Source organism: Pogona vitticeps, chromosome 5 (genome assembly GCF_051106095.1).
Source record: "Pogona vitticeps strain Pit_001003342236 chromosome 5, PviZW2.1, whole genome shotgun sequence".
NCBI lineage: Eukaryota > Metazoa > Chordata > Lepidosauria > Squamata > Agamidae > Pogona > Pogona vitticeps.
The window spans coordinates 92,522,170-92,545,038 of NC_135787.1; the positions used below are offsets into that span (position 1 = coordinate 92,522,170).

The following is a 22,869-nucleotide window of genomic DNA, read 5'->3' on the forward strand; positions in this document are numbered from 1 at the left end:
TATTAATTGACATATGGAGAACTAGATTTCCCCATAGAAAGGATTTTACCTTCTATTCAAACAGACACAATCTTGGTCCAGAATAGACAAATGTTGAATGTCTGCAGACTTAAGTCAACAAGTGGGAGATATTGAGATCCTCCCAAATACCTATGCAGATTATAATCTGCTTTGGATGACTCTGGGTCAGCAACAAAGAAGAGATATATGGAGATTAAACATGCCTATATTGAAGAATGAGGAAAGCTTGAAGAAAATTTAAAAAGAGCTGGAATTCTTTTTCAAAATAAACAAGTCTCAAGATACTGGAATTGCTAATGTTTGGGACGCAGGGAAAGCTTATTTTAGAGGTTTTAGCATTTGTATTTTTATGTGCTCACTGAATTACCTTGCAGCCCATTTTGCTCGCTCTCTTGAAATCAAACTCTCTGGATCCACAACTTTGTATTCTAAATTCCATTGGGTCTGCTGGGTAAACCCTTCTTCTCGATGGAAGCTCCAAACATGCTGGGTTGGAAAGGGTTAGTGGGGGTGAACTGAGAAGTTTATATTCCTTTGTCCTCACTGGCTTGCTCCTGGGCTTGTGGAGAATTAATTCCTCGTGGTCCGAGAGTTGGCTGTGCTGCTCCCCAGAACATGAATCCCCCTTGAGACTCACCCCTCTAGAGCCACTGGACCTCTTATGAAGTCATCTGGTGATGGAAAGTATTCCTTGTTGGGTAGCTGAGGGCTAACTTCTTGCAGTCTGGGAGATGCCAATGCTCCTACCTGGAGGTGGAAACCTCTTATAATGTCCTCTGCCTCTGAGTACCCGAACTCAGGCTGGCCCCAAACAATGTCATCAGGTGCTGGAAGTGCAGCCTTCTCTGGATGGTAAACCCAACCACTGCTCAGAAACAGCTAACCCTCTCTGGTTCCTGTACTCCATCTCTGCGAGGGTGTTCCACATGCCTCTCTGAACAGCTAAAGATTCTGTCTGATTATCTGATTATCATATCTATTTTAGAGTCTGATTATCATATCTATTATAGACAGGAACTGAGTTGATGTGGCTCTTGTCCTCAGGCTGGGTGCATCTTCAGAGTGAATAGCTAGGCTCCAGCTCTCCTGAGCTGCCCTTACCCTTGCTGCAGGTCATGCTTGGTCTTCGTCCTCCAGGACTTGGACTGCTGTCTCTCCAGACTGCTCCCTTGCCCCTGGCTTGACCTGCAGCATTGGTTTACTGCTGCTGGCTTCTCCAGTAGCCCCAGCTCTAGTCGGCCCTGTAAGCACTCAGCTCTCCTAAGAGAATGCTGGGGCTGGAACAGAGAGGGTCTTGGGTTCAGCGTACCCCTATAAAAGCTGTAATGAGTCCTTCTTACAGCCAGGCTGTCCCACTGCCATCCTTTTTCGCAGGTCTGTTCCCACTTAACAATTAACTTAGAAAACCAAAGATAAAACCATGAGTCTCAGAGTCTGCCAAGACCAACAAAACTCAGGTACTTAGTAGCATACTTGTGGCCTAAATAGAAAAAGTAATTAAGCATGTTATCTGCTCAAAAGACCAAACATAACTTTTTAAGTATTATTGTTTTATTAGAAAAATAAAGATTTAGAGGTATTCAGTTTGTTGCAAAGGATAGCATTTAAATACATTTCCATAAACTAAGGTGTAACGGCCTCCTTCTACCTCACAAAGGAAGGTCGCTACGTCACTCCACTGTTACTCTTCTGGTAGTCTGCCACCAACCATTCCCTGCAATAAGTATCTTCAGGCCAGAATGGATTTCAAACAAAATAACTAAAGTTTATTGATTGGTACATTAAGATTGGTATAGCAAATAAATCAGGTAATCACATAAAGAAAGGCTCTAGCTCACACAGACTCATATCTCCACACAATCTGATCACTATCTCATCTCAACACTCACAGATCCTGATCTGACCCTCACACACATACACACCCCTATATATCCCAGCTCCTCCCCCTGATGTCCCGCCTTCCGACCACCATTGGATGTTAACACTCCAGCCTAAACCTTGAAGGACAGGTGACATCATAGCTGTTTGTAACATAAGGTAGTTGGAAATATAACAAATCCCAGCTATAAAAATAAAATAAGAAAACTCTACTATCCAGAAAGGTGGGTGAGCCCCCCTTTCTCAATCCTTTGCTATGAACTACATCCTAGCAATAGCAATGGGAACTCCAGAGTCCATTCAAAAATCCATAATCCAAGGTAAAATCCAAAAATCAAAAAAGGTTTTCAAAAGGTCTCTCTCTCACACACCATCCTGTCATTTTCTTCACAAGCTGGAACCACCTTCTTCTTCACTTTCCACTGACGTAAGCCAATCAGGACGAAGGACTGCTCATCTCTCTCCACCTCCTTTTCTCATGGGATTGTAGGTGTTGTTGACATTCTTCTTCAATGTTATGTCTTTGGTCATTATCATCTCTGGCCAAGGCTGCTACATGGGAAATTCCAACTAGCTCTAAGAAAAAGCCAGCTTCTCGAAGCATCTAGTTTCATGACACACAGACTAGGATGGATTCCTTCTACACAATTCCATGACTACAAATCCCATTTAGAAATTACATTCTAGCTTCAATAACCTAAACCAGTGGTTCTTAACCTTTGTTACTCAGATGTTTTTGAACTGCAACTCCCAGAAACCCCAGCCAGCACAGTTGGTGGTAAAGGCTTCTGGGAGTTGCAGTCCAAAACTCCTGAGTAACCCAAGGTTAAGAACCAGTGACCTAAACCATGACATGCTACCACCTTGAGCCCCAAAAATCCGGAACAGTGATTCTGTTCCCATTTTTGGCAAACTAACTACAGTAACTAGCAGCAATTAACTGGTTACATAGTGTAAACACTAATGATTGTGATGAAATGTATTTTTCTAATTAGAGATGGGTTATGTAGTCATGTTTTAACCATAGAGAAATCCATTTTGAGTCTGACACAGGCTAAGTTCTGGAAAATTACTAGTAGTTATTTTCAGCTTCATGTCGCCAAGCTTATCGCTGCAGCTGGAGAGAAAAACACAGCAGAGTCAAAATATGTCTAACCTGAATTATAAACAATTCTTTGTGGTTGGTGAGAAAGTAGGGCGTACCCTATGTTAATTCCTTCCTGCGTGATTGGTCGAGTATGTCAGGAAGGGGCAGATTGCAGAAATTTACAAGAAGTTGGAAAAAAGGGACTCTAGAGAGGGAGAGGAGAAGAAGAGAGTTTTAGGTATCTGAAAACATGGCGCTGAATATCTTTGATCCAGATGAAGGGACCTGATTTAACAATATGGACTGCGTAAGAATATAGTTTATTTTCCTTAGTTTATAGTTTAGATTTTGTTTTGTTTCAATAGTTAAGTTTTATAGAAGGTGCTGTACGTTATGCTGATGTTTAGAAATGAAATTGTAGAGAAATGTTTTCTTTGTTCACTTAAATAAACTCATGTTGTTTAATAATTGGCCTTTCTAGTCCTTTGAACAGAACAGTTTCCCTATAGATAATGAATTTGGCCTTACGTTACCAAGATTGAGTCACTGAACAGTAAAGATACAGTATTAAGTGGTTTCTTTTTAGTAAAATCGAAACAGACTTAAATACAGGGTGTCCAAGAGTTCATGTCCCGGAACTGTGTTGACTCAAGCAGTTCACTTTAATCGGGAGTGAGGGAAGCCTGGGTTTTCCTGTTTCGTGGTTTTTGATCTCATTTATGAGACCAATTACTGACATGGTGGCCGCGGTGGGATGAGTCACGGGCCTGATTTATAACCTGATTGCAGTAGTGTTACCCCCGTGCTTTCTTTTTACACAGTTTGCTTTGGATTTATCCAGATGCTGTGGTAGATTGAAGCCAAGGGTCAGGCACGGACTGGTTTCAGTTTGAACAGTGCAGCAACACAGCGTGGGTTGTTCTGCTAACTGTTTAAATGTTTTTTCTCTGCTCTATTTTCTTTTCAACTGAAGCCCTGGCTGAGAAGGGTCAGTTGTGGGGGCGAATTCTGTTAAAGGACTAAGTGTAAATTTCTAAAGTGAGCTTTTTCATTGCTAAGCACAGCTAGGTTACAGCACCTTATCAGGGTTTTCAGGGGAGTTTTATGACTGGCGGTAATTGAATGCCGAAGCAGTGGGAGGTTTACAGCTCAGCGGCTGGAAGCAGTCAGCATGGCACAGAGCGGCAGTTTTGTTACTGAGAGGAGAACTGGCCAGAGGAAAACATCCAGCGAATTGCGGTTGCTGATGGAGGAATCTGATGTTGACGAGGAGCAATCTATTGTTGAAGATTTGGTTGAAGAAGGAGAAGAAGACCAATTGGATTTACAAATTGGTGGGTACCCTCGGGAGTTTGACCCACTACCTATTCCAAGCAGGAGAAATTCCAGAGGGCGATCGGAGGAGCAACGTCCCCAACCCCGACCTACAGAGGAACCCGTTGGTGAGAATCCATCTGGTGCGGGGGGGCGTAATCCAACCACACCGAGGCATGCGTCTGAGGAGTTAACCCAGCTGGTTGCAGATCTAGTGAGGACCCAAAAGGAGTTTGTTAACACTTTGAATCAGGCTGAGAAAGTAAAAACTAAATGCAGAGAGCAGAAAGTGCAAGAGCTGCAAGAACAGAGAAAGGCTAAACAGAAAATTAAAGACTCTATAGCCAGTGTGGATAGGGGGAGTCTGCCCAGATACCAGGAGGGCGATTGTGTGTTGAGCTTCCTTAAGAATTTCAAGCAATCTTGCCAAGATTTGGAGATATCTAGAGACTGGTATGTTAAGTTACTGCGTACACAAGTTTCTGGACAGTTGGCCACAATATTAGCCAAAGTGACTGAGGAAGATTATGATTGGTCTGAATTAGTTTGGGTTATTAAACAACGATTTGGTTATACAAAAGAGCTACTGAGGCAGAATTTTAGAAAAATCAAGAAACTGCCTAATGAGAGTTATGCAGCTTTAGCTGACAGGCTGGAATTTTTAGGAGACCAATGGCTGGACTCTTTGAAAATCAGATCTGTAGCAGATGTGAGAAAGGCATTGTTCATGGAGCAATTTATGAACTTGGTTCCTTTAGAGTTGAGGAGCTCTTTGCTGGAGAGAGAATTTAAAGAACTCCAATCCCTTGCGCTGAGGACTGACGAAATGTTATCGTTTAGGAAGCCTGAACCAGCGCCTAGAGCCAGGGTTGTGGCAGAGGCACCTAAGAGACAAAGCCAGCCTGATTTTAAAAAGCCTTACTATCAAGAGTATAGGCAGACTACAAATGATCAGCGCAGGAGTTTAGCTCCAAATCAAAACAGACCCACTTTTTCCTGTTTCAAATGCGGGGGCCCTCATCTACAAAAGGACTGTGGACAATCTCAAGGACCCCCTAGTCAAGCTAGGAAGTCAGATGTTAGAACACCGGTACCTGCGCCACGCAAATCCAAGGGAGGCATGCCCAAAGTATCTCTGGTAAGCCCTAACACCTTAGAGAGCCAACAAGTACCAACTCAAAGCCAATCTGTTATGGGTACAGTGCCTAGACAGAATCAACCCAGTGTGAGTACTACCGCTTCAATAACCAGTGATAGACAGGCAGCGGTAAACTACTATGTGCCTCAAATATTAGATGTTCGTGGAGGAGAAGAATTAGGAACTATGAGACAGACTCCACAGGGGAAAAAGTATACCCTGATGGACCCAGGTTGTGTGATCCCTGAATCTCAGAAGGAATGGGCTATGAAGACTTATTCTGAGGAGGTGATTTTGCATACTGATGAAGGTCAGGTGGTTTTAAATTCTTATAGTGATTCTGGTGCTGAACTTTCTTCCATATCCCGAAAATTTTTGCACCCAGAGCTGATTTTGGACAATTTAAGGTTACCCATTACGACCTATGGTTCAGGAGAGGCGGGAGAACAACATATTCCTCTCGCGTTCGTGGAATTATCGTTCAAAAATTGGCGTGGTACTAAACTTTGCCTCACTCATGAGGGAAAACCTGACTTCTTGCTGGGAAATGACCTCACCTATTTGAATTTCAAGCAAAGACAAGAAGGTCTTACTGTTAAGGTGGTCACCCGTTCCCAAAGCCAAAAAGCAGAGACTGGGGGTGGTTCTGATGAAGCTGTCCCTACTACAAACTTAGAACAGCAGCGGCATCTAGTGGCAGGACAAGGTAATGCAGCTAATACAGAAGCAGAAATAGAGGAATCAGTGCCTATGGGGTCAGCTGAGTTTAAAGTAAAGCAGATGACTGATCCCTCGCTAGCTTCCTTGAGAACACAAGCAGATGACTATGCTCAAAACCCAATACCACATTTTGTGGGGCCAAAATGGACTTTTATATAGAGAATATCATCCCAAATCAAACTTGAACATGCAACCCACACAACAGCTTGTAGTACCACAGGAATACAGACTGAGGATTCTTGAGTTAGCTCATGACGATCCATCTAGTGGTCACAAGGTGTGCAAAAAACTTTAAAGAGAATTTCTCAGCATTTTTATTGGCCTGGTATTAACAAAAATGTGAAGGACTATGTCAGTTCTTGTGACTATTGCCAAAGGACTGGTCATCAGACAGATAAAACAAAGTCTGAAATGTAGTTGATGGAGATACCTGATCAAGTTTTCCAGTGTTTGCAAATGGATGTCATGGGACCTTTTATTCCAACTAAGTCTAAGAAGAAATACATCATTTCTTTCATCTGCCAAGCTAGTAGATGGATTGAGGCCTATGCTTTGAGCAATCTAAAAGCTTCCACCATCGCACGCATCATCATAGACTTGTGCTCACGTATTGGAGTACCATCTCAGATAATTTGCGATCAGGCGGGGGCGTTTCGTAGCTCCTTAATGGACAAAATTTGTGAACTTAGTGGAATAGAAATAAAATTTAGCTCCGCCTATCATCCTGAAAGTCATGGGTTAATTGAGAGAGGTCAACAAACCTTACTGAGGATGATCAAGACCATGGTACAGGTGTATGGTAACATTTGGGACGAACTGTTACCATTTGCTTTATTTGCTTATCGAAGTTCTGCTCATTCTTCTCTTGGTGGTTTCTCTCCAAGTGAAGTGGTATTTGGGAGGAATCTACAAGGACCTTTGGATTTCCTGAAATCTGATTGGGAAGGTGTGGTGAAAAGCAGCACAGTTCCAGTTGCTGATTTTGTCAGAAATCTGCAAGAAAAACTTTTAGCTGTGCAAGAATTGGCTAAGGACAATTTGCTAAATGCTCAATCAGCCCAGAAACTCTACCATGACAGACATTCCAGGCACAGGGAATTTGCTGTGGGAGATTTGGTTCTTGTTTTAAACCCCCTCAGACCTTCTAAGTTAGAAGTTGTCTGGGAAGGTCCAGGGGAAGTGGTACAGAAACTGGGGAATAACAATTATTTAGTAAAAATGTTGAATTCTGATAAAAAGCCTGTAATTTACCATGTCAATAGTTTGAAATTGTATAAAGACAGAACTGCAATGGTTTTGCAATATAATGTGGCTTGTCACCAGTCTGAAAATGAGCCTGTAGATATGATAGCTGAATTAGAAGATGCTGGTACTTGGTCTGACAATCTTGTTTTGACAGGTACTTCACTCCAGAAGGAAAAGCTGTACCAAATCCTAGAAAAGTATCAAGATGTTTTTTCAGATAAGCCAGGTTACACAAATTTGGTCAGTCATGAAATCATCACTACTGATAATCAACCAATTCGGTCTAGTCCATACAGAGCAGTTGGCGATCATGCTCTACGGATTGAACAAGAGATACAAAAGATGTTATCTCTGGATGTAATTGAGGAGTTATCATCCCCATACTCATCTCCAGTGGTTCTGGTTTCGAAAAAAGATTCTACTGGTAAGATCCTTGATGAGATAAGGTTCTGTGTTGATTACAGGAAGTTAAACAGTGTTACTGTTTCAGATCCCTATCCATTGCCTAGAATGGATCATTTAATTGACAAATTGGCCAAGGCAAATTTTATCAGTATAATCGACTTAAAGAATGCTTACTGGCAGCTTGATTTAGCCGAAAATTCACGAGATAAGACCGCTTTTATCACTCATGTAGGCACTTTTAGATTCAAAAGGCTACCATTTGGATTGAAAAACGCAGGAGCATCATTTCAGAGAATGATAGATAAAGTTTTACAAGGTCTACCTTTTGCTAGTGCTTATCTTGATGATGTTGCTATTTTCAGTTCTGATTTTGACTCTCATATGTCTCATATTGAAACTGTGTTGTCTAGAATTCATCAAGCTGGACTTACTGTCAAAGCTAGCAAATGTCAATGGATGAAAGGGAAGGTTACGTATTTGGGTCATTTGGTTGGTCAAGGTGAGATTCATACTCTGCAAGCCAAAGTTCAAGCTATCAATGATTGGCCTATTCCAAAAACTAAGAAGCAAGTGCGTTCATTTTTAGGTGTAGTTGGCTATTACAGGAAATTCATCCCTGATTTCAGTGAATTGGCTACACCTTTGACAGAGCTAACTAAGAAGAGACAGCCTGTCAGAGTTAATTGGACCCCCGAGTGCCAAGGGGCTTTTGAAGCCTTAAAAGCGAAGATTATTAATGCCCCTATACTGAAGTCACCTGATTTTGATAAGCCTTTCATTTTGCAAACCGATGCTTCAGAATTTGGATTAGGAGCTATTTTGTTACAGCAAGGGGAAGATGGGAACCTATATCCTATCTCATACTTCTCTAGAAAGCTCTTGGAAAGAGAGAGACATTATGCAATCCTTGAAAAAGAGGCTCTTTCTATATATTGGTCTCTTAATCTGCTAAGGCCTTATTTATGGGAGCGTAAATTTACACTCCAAACTGATCATAGAGCCTTAGTCTGGTTGCAAAAGATGAAGTCTCAGAACCAAAAATTGTTGAGATGGAGTTTAGCATTGCAGGATTTTGATTTTGAAGTTCAACATATACCTGGGAAGCTGAATGTGGTGGCAGATGGACTTTCCAGGATGTACTGTGAAGATCCAGATGTTCCTGACCGCTAAAGAAGATGGAAGATAGTTGGAGTAGTTACTGTGGTTAATAAACTAACATGCTTGTTTTTTTGTATATATATCTGAATGGTGTGCCAAAAGATTGTATTGCTGTTATTATTTGTTATAATCCATATCTAATCATTTACTTTTAGTTGTTTTATCAATTTACTTCAAATTAGCTCAGAATAACTGTTCTAAATTTAGAAGAAATTTAGCGGGGGTGTGTGATGAAATGTATTTTTCTAATTAGAGATGGGTTATGTAGTCATGTTTTAACCATAGAGAAATCCATTTTGAGTCTGACACAGGCTAAGTTCTGGAAAATTACTAGTAGTTATTTTCAGCTTCATGTCGCCAAGCTTATCGCTGCAGCTGGAGAGAAAAACACAGCAGAGTCAAAATATGTCTAACCTGAATTATAAACAATTCTTTGTGGTTGGTGAGAAAGTAGGGCGTACCCTATGTTAATTCCTTCCTGCGTGATTGGTCGAGTATGTCAGGAAGGGGCAGATTGGAGAAATTTACAAGAAGTTGGAAAAAAGGGACTCTAGAGAGGGAGAGGAGAAGAAGAGAGTTTTAGGTATCTGAAAACATGGCGCTGAATATCTTTGATCCAGATGAAGGGACCTGATTTAACAATATGGACTGCGTAAGAATATAGTTTATTTTCCTTAGTTTATAGTTTAGATTTTGTTTTGTTTCAATAGTTAAGTTTTATAGAAGGTGCTGTACGTTATGCTGATGTTTAGAAATGAAATTGTAGAGAAATGTTTTCTTTGTTCACTTAAATAAACTCATGTTGTTTAATAATTGGCCTTTCTAGTCCTTTGAACAGAACAGTTTCCCTATAGATAATGAATTTGGCCTTACGTTACCAAGATTGAGTCACTGAACAGTAAAGATACAGTATTAAGTGGTTTCTTTTTAGTAAAATCGAAACAGACTTAAATACAGGGTGTCCAAGAGTTCATGTCCCGGAACTGTGTTGACTCAAGCAGTTCACTTCAATCGGGAGTGAGGGAAGCCTGGGTTTTCCTGTTTCGTGGTTTTTGATCTCATTTATGAGACCAATTACTGACAATGATTAACATTAATACATTCAAAATTGCATTTAATCTAGCAAAGCATTGAGGTAGAAAACATTCTAATAGCAGCAAGTCAATACATTCTTTTGGTTAAGCACTTCTACTATATGAAAAATAGAAAACAGTCATGTTAGTAAGAAGCTGTATTGGTACTTACTCTAAGAGTAAAGAAACAGTGAAACTTTATTTCAACGGTCTGTCACATCTTTTTGGATCTCTGATTCAGTTACACCCAGAGATAACATCTTTTGTATCTCTTGTTCAATCTGAACAGCATGATTACCAGTAGCTCTATACGGGCTAGACCAGTATCTATAACATGACTGACCAAATTGGTATAGCCAGGTTTGTCTGAAAAAAAATCTTTAAATTGCTCTAAAATCTGTAAAAGCTTTTCTCTCTCTTCTGGAGTACCAGACAAAACAATATTCTCAGACCATGTACCAGCATTCTGTAATTCAGACAACATATCAACAGGTTCATGTTCAGGTTGAATACATGCAGCATGACATTGGAAAACCATTGCAAATCTGTCTCTATGCAATTGCAAACTATTGACATGATACATAACAGGTTTCCTCCTTGAATTAACCATTTTGACAAGGTAATTGACATTTCCCAGTTTTTGAATGATTTTCCCTGAACCTTCCCAGACAACTTGCAGCTTAGAAGGTCTGAGTGGGTTCAGAACAAGTACCAAATCACCAACTGCAAATTCTCTGTGCCTGGCTTTCCTGTCATGAAAATACTTCTGTTTAGCTTGTGCTCTCAATAAGTTATCTTTAGCCAGGTCTTGCACAGCTAATAATTTCTCTTGGAGATTTCTAACAAAATCAGCAACTGGTACAGAACTACTCTGTATAACTCCTTCCCAATCAGATTTCAACAAGTCCAAAGGTCCTTGTAATTTTTTCCCCAAAAACAATCTCGCTTGGAGAAAATCCTCCCAGAGAAGAATGTGATGCGCTGCGATAAGCAAACAAAGCAAAAGGCAAAAGTTTGTTCCAACTTTTCCCATATTCTTGCACCAGAGTCTTAATCACCCTTAGCAAAGTTTGTTGACCTCTCTCGATCATTCCATGGGACTGTGGATGATAGGGTTGGCTGAAGGATAATTGAATTCCGCTTATCTCACAAATCTTCCTCATCAGTTCACTTTTGAAAGCACCAGCTTGATCACAAACTATTTGAGATGGTATGCCAATACGTGAACACAAATCCACAACACGTGCTACTGTTTGGGCAGACACGTTGCTGATACAGTAGGCCTCAATCCATCTACTTGCTTGACAGATAAATGAGATTATATAGCGCTTCTTAGACTTAGTAGGAACAAAAGGTCCCAGTACATCCATTTGTAAACACTGGAACACTTAATTTGGAATAGCCACTGGTTGTATCTTTGTCTTGTCAGTTTGATGACCTGTTCTTTGGCAATAATCACAGAAACCAACAAAGTCCATAACAGTCTTTGAAATACCAGGCCAGTAAAAATGCTGTGAGATTCTACTTAAAAGTTTTCTGTACTCCTTGATATCCACTACATGGGTTGTTATGTGACATGTCTAAAATCTTCTCTCTGTATTCTCTTTGAACTACAACTGTTGTATAGGCTGAGCATTAAACTTGGCCTTGGGGAAATATTTTTTGTACAAAAGTCCATTCTGTCCCCATAAAAAGCTAACTTGCTGTTGCACAGGTTGAACTGCATAATTATCTGCTTGAGACCTTAAAGCAGTTAAGGTAGGATCATTCAGTTGCTTTAATTTAAATTCAGCTGATCCAGGTTTAATGACATCATTAGGCTTAATGCTGTCAGAGATCTCATTAGTAGCTGCAATACCAGATTTGGTCACAAGAAGCTGCTGTTGCATTAGTTTTCCATATAAGCTGTTCTCAGAGGAAAAATCAGATTTGGTATCCTGAATTCGTTTGCTTTGGGAATGTGTGACCACTTGAATAGTTGGGGTTTTTAAACTTTCTTGATAATCTAGGTAAGCCAAATCATTACCCAGCAAGAAATCAGGTTTTCCTTCATGAGTTAAAATATATTTGGAACCAGTCCACTTCTTGTACGATAAATGAACATAAGCTAGAGGCACAAATTTCTCCTCAGTTCCTTCAGGATCATAAGTTCTCACAGGACATCTCAAATTATTCAAAATCAATGCAGAATCAATAAATTTCTTACTAATGGAACTGATATCAGCTGCAATGTTGCGTGAGGCACACAAAGTAATAACACCACCAGAATTTTTCAGTTGCACTGTCTCAGAAAACATTTTTTTACTCCAAAGTAGTTGCTCTTGAGAAACTAAAGAACAAGGGTCCACCACTGTGAACTTAGGTTCTGTTTCAGTCTGTTTAACAGGTTCAGTAGATATTTCAGGAATTTCCAACCCTAAAATTCTAGGAACAATTTGATTTACAGCTGCTTGCATTCCTCCATTACTAGCGGCAGTCGAAGGAGATTCTGTTAGGTTAACTCCTTCTTGTCCTTGTGTAGGCAAAAGGCTTGACTGATTAGCAAAATGAACTGCACTGCTTTCTGTTTGCAATTGCTGGCTCTCCTGAGGGGTAGAGCCTAGATATTTCACCTTAGGTGTTGGCTTCACGCTGCGTGGAGCGGGAATGGGGGTTTTGCTAGCTGGTTTCTTAACTTGGCTAGCTGGCACATTCAGTTTTTAAATGTTCTCCCCCACACTCAAAACATTTGAAAGGTGGCTTCTGTTGGCTAGGAGTTTTGCTTCTGTGCTCCCCAAATGAAGTATGCCTGGTTTCCTGAAATCCAGGCTTTGCAGACTTCGGAAAGTCATACTGACTTTGCTTTCTAGGGGTTTCTGAAGTAGGTTTATGCTTAGCACCATATTCAGTTCTCTTAAAGGACAGTATCTCATCAGTTTTTAAAGCCAAAGTCTCCAAATCTTGATAATTTCTCTCCATCAAAGTACTTTTGATTTCAACAGGCACCAAGTTCATAAAATGCTCCATGAAAAACAACCTTTTCAAATCAGCAAACGTTCTAACTCCTGTAGACTCAAGCCACTGGTCGCCCATCTGCTCAGTCCTGTCTGCAAGTGCAGAATAACTCTCCTTGTAACTCCTTTTCACACTTCTAAATTGCTGACACAAAATTTCAGGGGTAAATCCATGGTTAAACAATGGTTTTAAAATCTTGCCAGGGAATATCTCTGTCTCCTTGGCGAGCTAAGATTGTAGCTAACTGTCCTGACACTTGAGTACGAAGCAATTTAACATACAGCTGAATTGGCACATTCAAATCTTTACAGGCCAGTTCAAAGTTTGTCAGGAAAGATAAAACATCATCACCCTCCTGGTAAAAAGGCAAATTTTCCTAGCCATAGCTCTCTAAAGAGTCTTTGACACGTTCTCTTTCTATGGTCTCTCTACATAATAAAGCAAGTTTCTGTTTTCTATATTCCTGGTTCAACAACTCACCAGCATGCTGAGCATTCATCATCTGTCATTGACAAGCCAAGAAGTCAGTCATTATCAGCGTCAGGTGATCACCTCCTTGTAATTTCAGGCTCCTTAGATCATAAACATCCCGGCTGGCATCTGCCAAAGCTTCTCCCATTGGCATCTGGACATCCTCAGGAATTTCATCAGCTCGCAGGCCCATCTGGACTGGAATTTCCTCCCTTCTGACATCCTCCTGCTGCTCTTCTTTGGTTTCCATCTCCCTCAATTTGCTCCAGATCTGGTCTGGATCTTCTGCAAGATTCTGTTGTACTGTTTCCATGGGAAAATTGGACATTAAATTGCCCTTTTGTAATCCACTAGGTAGTTAAAAAGAACTGGAAATGCCTGTGACTCTCGGCCTTGCACCTCTCTGAGTCACATATCTGTCTTCCACTGCTTTCAAAATCTATCTAAAGTTTGCTGAACCATGTTTGGGTTATTTAGCTCAATGAGGGATGAACTTCTGTAAAGACTCATCCCATCCTCCCTTTTCTCTGTTTGTTGCTTTTGCCAAAGCAATTAGCACAGCATAGGGAAGAAAAACAAAACTGTCAGTCTCCCAGCTGAGACTAAACAGACACACTCTGAAATCTTGCTACTTTTCTCCACCAAGTTACGGAAATGCAAACTGAATCTCATTTGGTTTGGTCTCTTACCAGATTTAGCCTGAGCTAAAGCCTTGTTACAAGACACTTTAGCTACTGTACAGGTAGCTACAGCCTGGGTTGCTACCTTCAAAATGCACACTGCCAGAAAACAATACTTCCACTCTGCCACACTCTAGTGATCAGAGCTCCTGCAAATTAGCATTTGCTGTTTTTAACTGCAATTAGCCACACTGCTACCATGTAGGTACTACAAAGCCCAGCATGTAAGCCGTACCACGCTGCCACCATGTAAGCACTCAGCTCTCCTAAGAGAATGCTAGGGCCGGAACAGAGAGGGTCTTGGGTTCAGCATACCCCTATAACACCTGTAACGAGTCATTCTTACAGCCAGGCTGTCCCACTGCCATCCTTTTTCGCAGGTCTGTTCCCACTTAACAATTAACTTAGAAAACCAAAGATAAAACCATGAGTCTCAGAGTCTGCCAAGACCAACAAAACTCAGGTACTTAATTGGACTCAGTAGCATACTTGTGACCTAAATAGAAAAAGTAATTAAGCAGGTTATCTGCTCAAAAGACCAAACATAAGTTTTTAAGTAGTATTGTTTTATTAGAAAAATAAAGATTTAGAGGTATTCAGTTTGTTGCAAAGCATAGTATTTAAATACATTTCCATAAACTAAGGTAGTTAGAAATATAACAAATCCCAGCTATAAAATTAAAATAAGAAAACTCTACTATCTAGAAAGGTGGGCAAGGCTGAGCGCCCTTTCTCTATCCTTTGCTATGAACTACATCCTAGCAATAGCAATGGGAACTCCAGAGTCCATTCAAAAATCCATAATCCAAGGTAAAATCCAAAAATCAAAAAAGGTTTTCAAAAGGTCTCTCTCTCACACACACCATCCTGTCATTTTCTTCACAAGCTGGAAACACCTTCTTCTTCACTTTCCACTGATGTAAGCCAATCAGGACGAAGGACTGCTCATCTCTCTCCACCTCCTTTTCTCATGGGATTGTAGGTGTTGTTGACATTCTTCCTCGATGTTATGTCTTTGGTCATTATCATCTTTGGCCAAGGCTGCTACATGGAAAATTCCAACTAGCTCTAAGAAAAAATTACAGTTTCATGACACACAGACTAGGATGGATTCCTTCTACACAATTCCATGACTACAAATCCCATTTAGAAATTACATTCTAGCTTCAATAACCTAAACCATGATAACCCCTCTACTGCTGGAGTTTCCCGTTTCTGCAATGCCAGCCTTCACCACCTCTTGTGGTAGATGTTCCTGCAGAGGTTTCCCATACCCTCTGTCTGTCATATTGCATAAGCAAAAATAACAAATTAAGGAAAAACTGCTTTATTCTATAGCCCCTTGAACATGCAAAACTGTTTCCATTACAATAGTCTCTCAATCACCTGAGGTCATTCGAATCCCACTACTGCCACCATGGGATCCTGAAGTCTTCCTAAGGAGCATATGGCATTCAGGCAGGGAGTTCCACAGGCCTCTAATCTTCCACTTTACGCTGAGGCAAGTCCTCAACTTTCAGCAGTGCATAGCATCTGTGCCTTGAACAAGCCTGACCCTTAAAGGACACTTTACTCAGCACTTTGCAAGTACTTCAACATGGGCTTTGTGATTCCTTAGAACTCACAACAGCTCTTTTAAATAGGACTTCTCTGTGGTAAGTAATCAATGACCTTTACTACTCTTTGGGATTTAGCCAAACCTTGCTGGTCCAAGAGACTAGTCCTCAGTTAGAATTTTTATAATTATTTTTATTATGAAAATATAGTTTCATAGAAAGTTTATATGCTTAAGCATAGCATAAAGACATGTTCAAAAGATTATCATAGTTAAATAAAGCAACTGCTTCCCATTAAAATAAGAAACACTACAAAGATGAACTAAGGTGGGCTAACCCCACCTCCTTCTTGTCTTACTATGCTACATTCTGTACCATTCAGCTACATAACACACTCCACCATGAACTTCTTTTAGGAAAAAAGTCCTCTCCAACAAAATGGTCTCTCAAACATAACCTATTGTCCATTTTTCTATATTCCTCGGACCTCCTTCATGGCTGTAAACCATGTCCACTCCACCTCCAATTCTCATGGAGATGCAGGTGTGTTATCTCCATTCCAATTAGACAGGAATTTGTTAGGTCTTTGCACTGAGATCTCTTCGACTTTGCACTTTTATCAGGATTCACTCTGTACCAGCCTGGCTGTAAATTAGGAAAAACAGCCTCTCAGCTTTTTCCACATTCCCATGTCTTCAACTCCTTTCACTTTGAAACCTAACAGACTCCATTTTCTCTCATTCTCATTGACTGCAAGTCCCACTCTCCTTCAATATCATGACAGATACTACCACACCAATCCATCTCTCTATGCTCCCTTCTCTCCTGAGTACAGCTAGGCATTCTTGGACCAAACCAGCATCATCCCATTCAGTGTCAAAATGCATAGACAACTTTTATCGAGTACATGACCCAGGTAGTCTTTTTACAAAAACAACCCATTCCCAATTCCATCTTCGTCAAGGCTTCACTATCTCACTCTCGACACAGACAAATGGTAATACCACCTAATAAAGACAGCAGGCACATCGACTCTATGGGCAGGTGGCTATACTCCTCTGCCACTTTCACCATGAGAGTTACGAACTATCAGGGAGCTATGGGCGCCTACCAACATTTTCTCTGGGACAATGTCTACCTTTATTGATGCTGTCCCTGAAGACAAAAGGGTCTTAGCACAAACTTTTCAACAAGATGGTTTCTCAGTGGTGAAACAACAGATGCTATCTGCAAGACAAACAGTTGATGCCATGTCTAAATCAATGGCTACCTCTGTAGTGCTTCAATGTTTCTCCTGGCTTAGAACTGTGGGTCTAGCCAAGGACGTGTGTGCATGCATTGAAGACTTCCCATTCGATGGAGCTGGTCTCTTCAATGCTAAGACGAACAACGTTCTTGAGAATATTCAGAAAAAGAGGACAACTGGCAGGTGTTGGGGAGTTTACCCCACATACCAACAACACCCTTAGCACAGACAATGGTGCCACTCTTACACCTCCTATCAAATATTTCAACAAGAATCTCAAAGGCAAACATCTTATGTGTCTTACTACTGTATAAACAACAACCTTACTGAGTCAAACCAAGCCTACAAACCACAACTAGGCGCAATGACGTCCAACTGGCCAAGATCCCAATATTATCTTCCACCTCTCCTCTTGCCATTTGGAAGCACTTACCTGCATAGAAAAACATCACCACAGATCCTGGGTCCTCTCCATCATACGGAATGGGTACCGTATCGAATTCCACTAGCTTCCTCCATCATCGCATACATCACACCTCCGTCACAAACTCTACAGGATGAAATACGGTTGTTACCAATCAAAGATGCCATAGAACCAGTAACACTACAACATGCAGTCACAGGTTTTTCACTCTTGCTATTTCACAATTCCCAAAAAAGATGGAGGCCTTCACCCCATCCTTGACCTGAGGGAGCTAAATCAATACATTACTACCACAAAGTTCTGCATGATTACCCTCGAGTCCATCCTTCCCTTACTCTGCAAAAAAGCCTGGTTCACAGTTACAGACCTTATTTCCATAGACCTATTTCCACGTCTCCATCCATCCTTCTCACAGGCCTTACTTACACTTCCAACTCGGAACTCAGGCCTACCAATTCAAAAGACTTCCATTTGGATTTGCAACGCTCCCCAAGTATTCACCAAATGGTGATGTGGCAGCATAACTCAGACTTCACAAAATGCACATTTTCTCATTCATCGACAACTGGCTGCTCGTAGCACACTCCCGTCACAAAGCACAACGAGACATTCACCTTACTTTGTTTCTTCTCCAGGATCTCTGTCTTGCAGTAAATCTGCAAACATCCAAATTAAAACCCACAAGACTGGCTCACTATATAGGAGCAGTTCTAGACTCCAAACATGCTTGGGTGTTCCTTCCAACAGACAAACACCTCAATCTAATTTCCTTACTAAGTGCCTTCACTCCTCATGCACTCGTATCTGCGCTAACAGTCCAACATGTTTTAGGCACTATGGCGTCCATGACTGCTGTGGTTCAGCATGTTCATCTCAAAATGTGAACACTCCAGGCATGGTTATTAGCCTTGTTCAACCCATTGATAGATCCATCACATATGCTCTTGTAACTCCAGAACTCGCCTCCCAACTTGCATGGTGGCGCTCCACTCATAACCTGGGGATGGAATAGCCTTTTCAACAACTCCACAAATCCAGGTTACTACAGATGCTCACCTTACTAGCTAGGGTACCCATTGCAGACCCCTGCAAATCCATGCCCAGTGGGCACAAAGAGAGAAGCTGCTCCATATCAATGAGCTAGAACTCTTGGCAATAATAAAAGCCTACAAAGCTCTCAAAAACCATCTTATAGGCAAAATGGTTCAAAAAGCCACAGAGAACACCACCAGGATGTATTATATTATCAAACAAGTAGGCACTCACTCCCCAAGTCTTTTATACCTTGCTGTCAACCAGTGGGAATGGTGCCCCTCTCATCACATTTGTCTCATGGCAATATATATAGCCGCTCAGGACAACAATCTGGCGGATTTGCTCAGTTGCAAAGATTCTCAAGCCCACATGTGGGAGCTAGATCAATCAGTTTTTCTCTCCCTCTGTGAACGATGGGGCACACCCAGCATCGACCTCTTTGCCCCTCAGATAAATCAGAAATACGAGAGTTACTGCTCCTGTACAGGAGTAGGCAAGAACTCACGTGGAGACACTTTCATTGGCTCACTTACCTATTTCCACCATTCCCACTTCTCCACAAGGTCATAGTCCATCTTCAACAGGACAGACTCAATGCTATCCTGATAGCCCTGTGGTGGCCATGGCAGCCATGGTTCCCGATTCTTCACCACCTGTCATCCAGCATTTATGACCTGTCCCATCTGCCTCACCTGCTCACGCAGAACAAAAATCTAATTCTTCACCAAGATCTTCCTGCCCTTCATCTCGCAGCGTGGAGGATTCAGCCTCATCGATGAATGTCATTCATCAGGCAAAGAAACCTTATCCAGGAAAGCTTATATGAACAAATGGAGAAAATTTCAATCTTTTACTGCAGCATCATCCCTTTCCTTAACCATCCCTTCTCTCACCACTGTCTTATTTTTTTTATTGCAGTTAAAAACTAAGGATCTTTCTTATCCCTCAAAGTCTACCTTTGAGCAATTGTGGCTTATCAACCACCAACCTCTCCGACAGCTAAGTTTTTCAAACACCCTACTCTAAAACATTTCCTCAAAGGACTATCACACCTATACCCAGATGTATGCCCTCCACCACCTTAATGGTCATTGACAACTGACACTGGTCCTTTGACAACTGACAAGGCCTCCATTTGAGCCCCTGGCATCAACCAACTTCAGATTACTTACCTTCAAAACAATATTTCTTATGGCCATCATGTCAGCTCAACGTGCTAGTGAACTTGCGACCTTAAGGTCTGACTACCCTTATCTCCAGTTTTACCTAGATAAGGTTAACATTTTTGTAGATTTTTTTTCCTACCGAAACTTATCTTCTAGTTCCACCTGTCCCAACCTTTGGTTCTTCCTTCCTTCCTTCCTTCCATCTCTATCTACTCCTCAAGAAAGGATTATCCATACATTGGAAGTAAAATGGGCCCTGGCCTTCTACATAGCCCACGCTCAATGCTTCAGACGTTCAGCTCAACTTTTTGTCAGCTTCCAATTTCCTGCCAAGGATCTTCAAGTTACCTTGCAGAGAATATCCAAGTGGGTTGCATGTACAATCCAGTTTGCTTATCAACTTGCTCTAATTCTAGTGCCACAGAGTATCCACCCTCATTTTACCAGGGCATTGGCAACATGTATGGTGTTTCTTTGGGGCATCCCCTGCTGGACATCTGCGCCTCTGCCACATGGTCACAGCCATTCATGTTTAACAGTCGCTACAGACTGGACACTTGGCAGAAATCTGATGCTGCTTTTGGGTGTGCTGTTTTATTATCTACCTTGGCATGACACCATCCTCTGGGTAAGACAGCTTGTTAGTCACCCATAGTGTGATTCACAGAGGCCATGAAGAAGGACAGATTACCTACCTATAATTGTGGTTCTTTGAATGGACCTCTATGATTCACACATCCAGATCCAGCCCCCCCACTATCATGCCCTTTTTCTTTATGCAGCAGTTAACCTACTGAAGGGAGAGCCTTGGTGCCAAGGTACATATACCAAGATACTAATGTATCTTTTTGCTACCGCAGAAGCTCTAAAATATTTTGATGAGGCTCTGTGCATGTGTGGATTATCTATAGTGTGAATCACAGAGGTCCACTCAAAAAACCACATTATTTACAGGTAGGTAACTTGTTGTTCCCTCTATTAGGCACTGATTGGGCCTCATCTTCAGTACTGTGCCTAGTTCTAGATGCTGTACTTCAAGAAAGATGCAGACATACTGGAACAAGTTTGGAGGAGGGTGACAAGGATCATGAGGGAACTGGAATTCAAGCCCTATGAGCAAAGACTGAAAGAACTGAGCATGTTTAGGCTTGAGAAAAGAAGACTAAGGGGAGATATGAGAGCACTGGTCAAATACTGAAAAGATTGTTATCCAGAAGTCAAGTAGGATCTGTTTTCAGTCATCCCAGAGTGCAGGATGCATAATAAGTGGACTCAAGTTACAGGAAGACATATTTCAGTTCTATATCAAGAAAAATTGCCTGCCTGTTAAACCACTGGTTCTTAACCTTGGGTTACTCAGGAGTTTTGGACTGCAACTCCCAGAAGCCTTCACCACCAACTGTGCTGGCTGGGGTTTCTGGGAGTTGCAGTTCAAAAACATCCGAGTAACAAAGGTTAAGAACCACTGTGTTAAACAATGGTACAACAATGGATCAATTACCATGGGAGGTGGTGAGTGTTCTAACAGTGAAATCATTTAAGAGTAAGTTGATGTCAGATATACTTTGATTTGGGTTCCTATATCTAACAGGATTGAACTCAATAACATTACTTTCCAGACATTTTTCTGTCTATACTACATTGAAGCAGGGTTTAAACAAATAATTGACTTGAAGACTTGCACCAAGCTGGATCAGTAGAAATTTTGTTCTATATACAAACATCCTTAAGGTATCTTAAGGACTACCAAATTTATTTGGCCTAAACTTCCCTGGGTCTGATAGCCATTCTGGATTTTGAGGTGTGATGTGAACATATTGCCTCATACTCAATGTTTGATATTAAAATATTATATTATATATTATATTATATTATACTTGATATTCTGAAAATGTATTCGCTGGCAAATAAACTGCCCCCAAATCCTCCCAAAGATTTCTAACCAAGTTATTATGCAAACCATGTTTCTCTTTTTATGTAAATCTTTCACTATTATGGATATAGCTTACAGTGCCAAACTGCAGAAACCTGTTACATCTCTTTGCATTTACTAGGATGGGTTATCTACCATATGTTTCACACATTACTAACAACAATAACACTGCAATGTGTTTTTTAGGAACAAGCGATCTGGCTTCGATACCTCAGTATAATCTGCATTCTTGCAATAATTTCATCATTTTGCATTGGACCAGGTAATGTTTTCCCCACCCCTCATTCCAGTACATTTGTTAAATAAATGTTCAGCTATTCAGATTAAAATATTATTGCATTTGTGTTCCTGCTGATAAGTATATGGTGTGTACATTTGCTTTTCTTGTCTGTAAATGTTGGTCAAGATGCAATTAGGAAAACAAGAAAAAGATCAAATGCAGTATATGTCATGTTAATATTAACAGAAATATTTATTAGTGCTATTGCTGCTCTGAATAAGTGAGTAGGGGAGATACCACTGAACATCATTGATCTAATCTTGCGAAATGCTTGCTGCTTTACTTGTGAGTTTAGAAGTCCCCAAAACAGTTTCAGTATAGTTCTGCAACACATGCCCTGATTTTCAAAGGAGGTGTGCTCATATTGAAACATCTTACTTTTTTTTAGTGTCATACAACTCTTTAATCATACCCTGTCTGAGGATTAGGTGCAGTTGGTTTGTATTGGTTTCAGTAGAATGTAAATATACCTTTCTTGTCTCAAACATTGAGACCTTCAAATATAATCTACTTCGAAATTTTCTGGTACCTTGATGTAAGGGAGAAGACCTGCCTAAGACTGCAATAGTGAGCATGAACCAGAAAAATACAGGCAGTGTTTTTGCACAGTTCACAGTATTTCTTGTACAGTTACCCTACCTCATGGTACTTCCTTTTGATTGACTTTTGGTTGCTGAATGTGCCTATTCTTCTGTGATTTTTTGTGTGCATTCAATTAGCTCACAAGGCAGGTCATTAATTAAGTTTAATATAAAGTAAAGTGGCCGTGTTAGCTCTCTCAGCATGTTGGCAAAATTAAAGAAGGGGAAAATGAAACAAAATTAAAGGGAAAAGGATAAAATATTGTGGCATTTCAGTAGATTTGTTTCTATGTGAACTGTTATGGATCAAAATCTATACAATGTTTGAAGAAATGGGTTTTAATCCAGAAAAGCTCATATTGAAACAAATGTATTAATTTTTTAAATGAGAAACTATGTCGTCATTGTTTTTTCCTTCCCCCACCATCTTTAATTCTGTCAACAATTTGAAATAAAGACGTCCT

At 40.7% G+C, this 22,869-nt stretch overlaps 1 protein-coding gene across 1 annotated transcript in view; it reads left to right on the forward strand.

Moving 5' to 3' along the window:
- SLC2A9 (solute carrier family 2 member 9) overlaps window positions 1-22,869 on the forward strand; it is a 203,114-nt gene that overhangs the window by 115,703 nt on the left and 64,542 nt on the right. The window contains exon 10 of the mRNA XM_020814683.3: window positions 21,731-21,806. Within this exon, the coding sequence (XP_020670342.1) occupies window positions 21,731-21,806 (76 nt within the window). The remainder of the gene's footprint in view (window positions 1-21,730; window positions 21,807-22,869) is intronic.